Here is an 8136-nt window from a genome sequence, read left to right as displayed (position 1 = left end):
AATGTGGGTGAATGTGAGAACGTAGCAGGCCTTCAGATGCAAATTTGGAGATGCTGTTGAGGTGGAGAATGTGCACAATTAATGTTGCTTATGGGGGTAGTGCTTATTTTCATACTGTGTGAGCCAACACATAGAGGTAGCTCAAGTGAGTTTTCTGGATGTAGAAACATTAGTGCACGAAGTGGCAAATAGGAAAACGCCACTGTTTTCTGATGCTGAAAGTGCAGAAATGGAATATCAAAATATTTCCTGTGGGTGCTATCAGTTGTGATGCTCTGAGAGAGCAGTAATGTAGAGGCCAAATGCATTTCCAGAGTTCTCAGAAGGAACAGCAGGTAGGAGGAATCTCTTTTGTTCATCTTTTAATGTTCATCTTGTTTTTTGGAACTGCCTCCTGGAAGTCCTGAAGGAAAGAACATTAAGATGCACCACCCAACTTCTCCAAAGTCAACTTGAGACACATCCCAGTGTTGCACTACAAACGGAGCAGGAGATCGGGATGATCAGAATCATAGGAAAGGCCATTGAGTTGTAGGAGCTTCTTGAATTTATGCTCGAATTGAAAGGCTTTGTAAATCAAGTTCTGAGAAACAACCTGTTATGAGGAAAAAGACTTACTAGGCAAGTGATGTTTTCTCTTCAGTCAGGGTACTGCTGAAACCAGCAGTCAGAGGCAGTAGTTAGAGTTGAAATATATCATTTTTGGAGAACTACTTGAAGGATTTAGTGTGAAATTTAGAAAGACTAAAAGTTACATATATATAAAAAAAAAAAGCTCTACTCAAAAATGAAGTCAAAGCCTTAAATTCTAACTCATAGCCAGAAAAGGTGGTGGGGGAAAAATGTGATTTGGGATTTATTAGTTTCAATTGTTTATATTCAGTAGAAGAGGAATGACCAGGCTAATTGCCCTGACCTTGGGCCAAGGCAAATTAGTGCTTCTCTAAAGGGAAAAGGATGCTTGAGTGGTGGTGGCAATGCCCAGGAATAACAGGTTAGTACCATTAGTTAAATGACGTTAGCAACTTGTAGCTGCTCTCACTTGAAAACAGTGAAAGGCAGAGGATATGAAAGTTCCTGCTGTAATCCCTGCTACCAGCTGAGATGAAATTCAGAACCCTGCAGTAGCTGAAGCACCTAACTCAAACCCATCAGTGCCTGCTTGAATGTTACTATCTCTACTTATACTGTAAGGAGATTCCAAGCACCTTGGGACGTAATCTCCAACTTGGCAAGAGATCAGGCATTGAGAATTAGCACTAAATGAAGCTTAACCTTCTATCTGTTAAAAGAACAGAACATACGAGGCTTTCCTAAACTGCTCTATCAGACAAATGTTCCTTGGGCTCAAGTCTTCACACCAACTCTTCCCAATCCCAAGATCCACTTATGATGAAGCAGGCTGGACGCAGACAGCTGAAAGCATCAAGCTCTTTATTCCTGTAGCATTTCCAATTTAGTTTTGACACTTCCTCCACTGAAGATTTGAAAATGTGCTTAGGGTACAGCATCACCTAAATGTATTGCTATTAGCTTAAAAACAATGTTGGTAAAGGTGTAATGCTAGAAGCAGTGCTAAACAAACAGTTAGAAATAACAAATCACCTGCATGCTACCAGGCTTAGGAAGTTACCTCTAGCTTAAATTACTTACATTATGATGAACCTTTAGTGTTTGGATGTTCACTCTTCTAGCAGCCAATTAAGGAAATAAAAGAAGGAATTTATTTTAGCAGCAGTAGAAAGAAGGTCAGTATTAGCAGGCCATCCAGCAGACCAGATTTCAAATCTTTTAATTCTGCAACCTATACTTAAGGCGTAATCTATTTGTCTCCTAAGCAGGAAGAAAGTATTCTGACCCCCCTGACTTCATAGAATTATATCATACCATAGAATGGCTTGGGTTGGAAAGGACCTCAAGGATCATTAAGCTCCAACCCCCTCTGCTACAGGCAGGGCTGCCTTGTTTTACATCAAAACTGTGTTTAAAATTACAGTGACTATGGAATATAAAGAACATTTTGACCCATAGGTACCCAGTTCCCTTCATTTGTTGAGGATTTTCACCACGTTAACTGTACCAACTACACTGAAGGTATTCCCAATCAGAAGTAGTAAAATTTAGTGATAAATCACTGCCCTGAGAGGTATAAAAACACCCTCATGTTTTTCATTGTTCATTTCAGATTTACTATTCACTATCTACCACACCTTCAGAAGCTATCTGAAAACAAGTGCAAACAAGATAAAAAATAAAGCTACAAAAAGCAATAAATGCTGCTGCACCATGATGTACCCTCGTGTCTTAACGATTTGTATGAATACAGCGAACAGAAAAGCAGAAGAAAAGCTATTTCTTTGTCACTATGGAAACTCAGACATTTGATTCCATTCAAGACCATTCTTCAACTGGTTTCCACATTAATTTTGCCTTCCATTTAGTGACTTTGGATGGCATTCAAAGTTTGAATGCAGACCAATCTGTTGAACAATGGTTGCATGAGACAATACAATATGTAGTTCATCTGGATATGTTTTTTTTTTTTTATAGTGTTGTCTACGCTAACAAAATAGAACAGATGTAATTCTTTCAATATCAGAAAAATATTCCAAACTAATTTTACAGCATACTCTCATCTGTAAAAAGAAGCAGCATCCATTTCACTCATGTCTTTGTGCAGCTTCTTCCCCTTTCTGTTCAGGTCCTGCTTCATCATCAGGTTTCATCTGAGCAGTGGGTAACGAGCTCTCAAAACTGTTTATAAGTACTGTTTCTTGGTTTTGGGGATCAGTTTGTAGTGCTGTTTTTGAAGAAATTTCATTAGGAAGAGTAAAAGAAGGTAAAGATGATGCTGTAGGCAGAAGGTGGTCCAAGTCTGGCTGCCTGGCAGAGCCTTCAGGATTCTTCATTATATCTTCTGGGCTCAGAGCCGTGGTGTTCTCTGGGAAATCAAGAAGTATTTCACAAAACAAAGAACCAAACACACACCAATTCCTGTCAGTGCCTCTGGTTATGGTGCTTTGAAAATCAATTTGAACGGCAAGCCTCTCATGGGCACAGCACACAGATTCACAGCTGCCCAATACACGAGCTGCATTTACTCAGCTCTGCAAAACTCAGTAAAATCTGATGCTGTAGTAGCTCAGGAGTCTGGAAACCCTGAGTAAACTTACCAAAATAAGCAGAAGGGTCACTGTTTGACATGAGCTTTTCAGTGCCTACAAAAGAGCCTGCTGCTGGCATGCTGAAGGAGGCAGAGGAAGAAATGCTGGACACGTTTGTTAAGTCAGTGAGCTCAGGAAGTGAAATACCAGACATGTCAAGAAACCCTGAAGAAAGAAAATGTTGTGACACTTTCAGATTAACACAAAATTTCAGCTTCAAAAAAGAGACACGCTACATGCAGACTGAAATTTATTCAGTTCTATACACCATTGCTCATGGTCTTGTATTTAATTCTCAAACTTGTTTAGAGCTTTTTGATTTATTTAAATGTCCTCTTTCTTTTGAAAGGGAGTAGGTTGGAAAAACCATGCAAGAAAACATACCTGGATCCATAACTCTCTGGAGAGGGGGAGGAGGAGAAAGTGAGCTTTCTGGTGAATACCCACTCGTTTCTTGGCCTGTGGATTGATCCAGGTTCATAACTACTTCAGAGCTGTCACTTTGAGAAGTAGGTGCCAATAATGGAGCCTGGAATAACACAGTAAAACACATCTTTTCATGCTGCAAGTGTCACCTGAAATCAGTCTTCCCATGAGACTGCCTCGGTCTCTAAGTCCATCTATTCAGAGAGAACTCGATGCTGAAACTAATAATCAAGTCACTGTTTATGACTGGTTAAAACATATTCTTTCAAAGCCAACGTGTTCTTTGAAGAGCTGACACTTAATTCTTGTAGGTGTATTTTATTTCCTAGTTACAAGGATATCCTAAACCATTTCCTCACTGATCCAGACAGTTATCACATCCTCAGAACAGGAAGCAAAGATCTGTCAAGAACACGTTTCAGCCAATACCAATGAAAGAATAAGTGGAATATTCATTATTGCACCCAAATACCCAACTACAGTGATGAATACAGAAAGAGACTTTATTGCCTCAAAATTCCATCTGGTATCTTTCTCTCTCAAGCCATCATTTCTGCCATCTGCTTGGCATCATAACTCTTACTTCTGCTGTGCTCAAAAATACTGTATTATGAATCTTAAAACAAGCAGAAAATTAAATGAAAATGAAATCCCATAGGATGTGTGATCTGACTTCCTACATACCTCTGTGTAACCATTAGTAGATGGTACAGGAGTTCCAGCTTCTGGTAAGGGCGAAGGTGGTTTGCTTTCTGGCTTTTTCTTTGCTACTATTGACTGTGTTGGAATCCTGTGCAAATAGCCATATCCAATACCACACCCCAAACTGCACAACAGAAGTAAAACAAGATTTGGAAAAAATCCTTAACAAAGCTGGCAAGCCTTTTAAATTCTGACTTCCAAAACAAGAAGAGTTTGAGTCCTTAAACTGGAGCAGGAAATACCTACCTGCAAGAATCCATTCTGCTACTAACAGAGCACAAGGCAAATGGTATTTAGATAGATGTAGCTCAGCTTTCAGTTAACTATTTCCTATATCTTCATGAAATATATGAGCTGACCTGATTTGCATTTTGTTCTTGCTTCACCAAATGCTCAAGTGTGAAAGTGTAGCTAGTGCATCTGCTAGCAAGGAAGTCAGCATAAGTTTTACCATCAGTATCAACTCAAATAGGATTAGATCCAGAACATGCCTAATACCTCTCAGCTATTTCTTCTCTTTAATGATGAACAGTTTCACGCGAGAAGGAAATAAGCCTTAAAGTGAAAACAACGAGCTGTAATCAATGACAATATTCTTAACAAGAGCTCATTTACAGTGAGTGCATAACCTGTCATCACCCAGATCACCGCAGATCAGTACCTTCCTTCTCCACCCCAAGCTCCATTGGGAGTCACAACTACCTCTCGAATGGAGTCTGCTTCAGTGTTATAAACCATCAGCTTCAGCGGCTTTCCCTCATGGGACTCAACCAGCGAGAAGAAATCTTCTGACTAAGAAAAGAAATAGCAGTAGTTATTAAATGCATGAAATGAGGAACCAGAAACAAATTGGTATTTGAGGCACTTACTTCAACATGAGATATTAAAAACCCAAAGATAGACTAAAACTCACTAATGTACACTTTTTTTTTTTTTAAAGTAGGTTAAAGTTAGATTTAAGTTAGGTTTAAGTAGATAGATAAATGAATAAATACTGGTAAACTTTAGCTCAGCCATTAAGCATCTCAAATATTAACCTCACAAAATCCAAAACAACCATCCCCATATGTTCAGTGTGCACAGAATTAGGGTTATAAACCCTAACACATAAACACAGCAGGCATGAAGATGTTATGTGAAGGAACACCAACCCTACCTCCTGCAGAATCTGATCAGATCCAACAATGTAGTCAGTGTATGGCTGCAATCCACCTACAGCAGCAGGAGATGCGGGTTCAACATCCTGTGAAAGAATGGCAGCTGTCACCTGCACTCTCAGATGAAATTACTAAAAGCTAACTCAAAAGACAACAGAAGAAAAGAACATCTGGTTTACAGGACAAAACCGAAGTCTTTGAGCAGTCTAATAGTAGGAGCAACACTGCGTAAGACACGCCGAATACAGAAGGACCAATTTGAAAATGAGATGTTTTGAAATTGAGAAGAAGTTGCATTTATTTCAAGAACCAGAGACCAGATAAGATGGTCCAGATAAAGATAAGACCAGCTCAGTCTTTCCTAAGCTGTTCTACACTTTCAGCTCTCCCTCTTGGTTTTAAAACAATGTTTTGGTGCTTTTTCTGCATGAGTATTATTTCAATGAAGTTGAGACAACAAAAGCACCAATTGAGCCAGAATCATTCTTTTTTTTTTGGTTTTTAATTTTTTTTGCTTTGCTATTGTTTCTTCAACACAAAACAAAACACTTCTCCCCATCATGCAGTCTGCACGGTCTGGTTGGGCTGGGATTCGTTTTACTCTTAGTGGCAGGCAAGACTAACAGACATCTTGTCCCTGTTCAAACTTTCAAGACTGTGTTCCCCTCCTCTTTGTGATTTCAGCACTGCACTTCTACATATTACTCTCAAAAATATATATACATTAAAGCAAGGTTATAGGAACACCAGCAGGCCACCATGAGACAGTCACCCGCAACTGCATTCTACATACAGCAACATTTTCATGCATAAGGATCTGTAAATCCTTATGAAAACATTCCTGAAATACCTGAGGCTATGAATTAGCAATCCTTCTAAATCGCATACCTCATCTAACAGAAAAAACACACACACACACACACACATATATAACAGATGAAAAGCTTCAAATCTCATCAGTGAAACTGGAGGTTGGTGGCTCTGCCTGTGGAAGGGGGTTGGAAGTTGATGATCCTTGGGGTTCCTTCCAACCCAAGCCATTCTGTGACTCTATAAAACACCTTTTTGATGTTTACCCCCCTAGACAGAATAGATTCCACTAATAAAATAGTATATTGCTGTCTTGGAGGAATCTTCGAAATGGAAGTCTGCGTTCTGTTCTTAGCTCAGCAACAACTTTTTGGATAAGCATAGAATTGTGACTCACCAAAACATGCCACACATGTTCATTGGCCCCCTGGAAACTGCAGAACCTCACGCTGGCTCCGAGAAGACCTTGTCCTCCCCACATGTTACTGGGGACCACCTCCACCTCTCTTATCTTCATTGTTTTGATGTTATACACCTCCAGTTTCACTGCTTTTTCAGCATTTGCCTTCAGTAGATCTTTCAACATATTGTTTTCTTTATTCTGTAGAGCAATACATATATACGGTTAATGCTATTCCTAGTTGCACCTGTAATACAGATGTCATGCTTGTGGCAGAATTTGAATACAAAGAACCAAAACAGTCATTAGACTTCATGTTTTACAATCAGTCCAGCAGTGCAGTTTTCTTTTATTCAGAAGCAGTCTGTGCTATCAGCTCACGTCCTTCTAAAAAAGTAACTACTATCATTCAGTTTAATTGCTTACTTTCCTTTTCTTTTAACCTCTGGTAAGTCAGAAATGTTAGATCTTAACTACATGTTTGCATCAGTAAGTGGCAGCACTTCATGGCTGATCAGTACTGATCCTTGGGCCAAAGGTGTGAGCCTTCCAAACCAAAACAGTGCACTGAAACGTATTCAATTCTTCCTCAATAACTCACCATACAGAAACTGTGTGACCAGCCCTAACCCATAAGCAAACAGGCCACGTGGCACTTTTCTTCCTGTCAGTGATTCTTTCCCCTATTTTATCAAATGTTGAAACAACTTTGCTTAAACAAATGCTGAGTTCTCACTACTGACTCACTAGCTCAATATTCACCTGGTGGCAGAAAATACCCATGAATAACACCACAAGCACAGAGTTAACCTGCAAAGAAGCCAGGGTGACTGAAGGCATCAGTAACACTCCTCAGGTTTTGGTTTACCTTTTTAATGCAACGTGCAACGCCCAGCAAGCCATTCTCCATTCTGACAGCTTTGCCTTCTACCTCTCAGAATAATGATACTTCAGGAAAAAAATAAAAAGAAAAAAAGAAAATAAAGTTTTAGAAGAGAGACTCACCAGCCTGGTGTGTCCTATCGCAATGATGAAGTCAAAGAAAGGCTCCAGCCCTCCTTGTTGAGCAGGGGAGTTCTCCTGAACCTGAAAAAACATACATACATATATATTTTTTAATTGTACGTGGATCTGCAGTGACGTTAAGCGATACAGTGTTAACTATTACACCTGAGTCAATATTTACTTTTCAGTGAACCAGAAACGAGACAACAAGCGACAGACACTGAAAGCGGTTCACAACCGTGAACTCAGATATTTATATATTTGCTTCCAATCGCCCCTTGAGGCTTTTCCTCCACGCTGCACACAAACAAATTCCCCAAGTGCAGCACCACCATTTTTCACACACGAGTTCCTCCCCGCGGAGGCAGCGCGGGCCCGGCCTGCCTGAGGCAGCGCGGCGCCATAACCCCCGCCGCCCCGCGCCGCGCCGCCCCGCCTCACCCCATGTACGTGGAAGCCCTCGGCGCCGCCG

The 8136-nt window shown here is 40.2% G+C and overlaps 1 protein-coding gene across 1 annotated transcript; it reads right to left on the bottom strand.

Moving 5' to 3' along the window:
* Positions 1-1417: 1417 nt before the first annotated feature.
* On the bottom strand, positions 1418-8135 carry GORASP1 (golgi reassembly stacking protein 1; the record flags this gene model as incomplete). Its single annotated transcript, XM_010712349.2, has 9 exons — positions 1418-2941; positions 3174-3329; positions 3549-3693; positions 4275-4416; positions 4954-5084; positions 5449-5535; positions 6657-6860; positions 7665-7745; positions 8106-8135. Coding segments are annotated over 9 exons (1257 nt in total), but the record flags the coding sequence as incomplete, so codon positions are not given.
* Position 8136: the final 1 nt, after the last annotated feature.

Source organism: Meleagris gallopavo, chromosome 6 (genome assembly GCF_000146605.3).
Source record: "Meleagris gallopavo isolate NT-WF06-2002-E0010 breed Aviagen turkey brand Nicholas breeding stock chromosome 6, Turkey_5.1, whole genome shotgun sequence".
Taxonomy (NCBI): Eukaryota; Metazoa; Chordata; class Aves; order Galliformes; family Phasianidae; genus Meleagris; species Meleagris gallopavo.
Note: the sequence above shows the minus strand (reverse complement) of the source record. Positions and strands in the feature narration are given on the sequence as shown.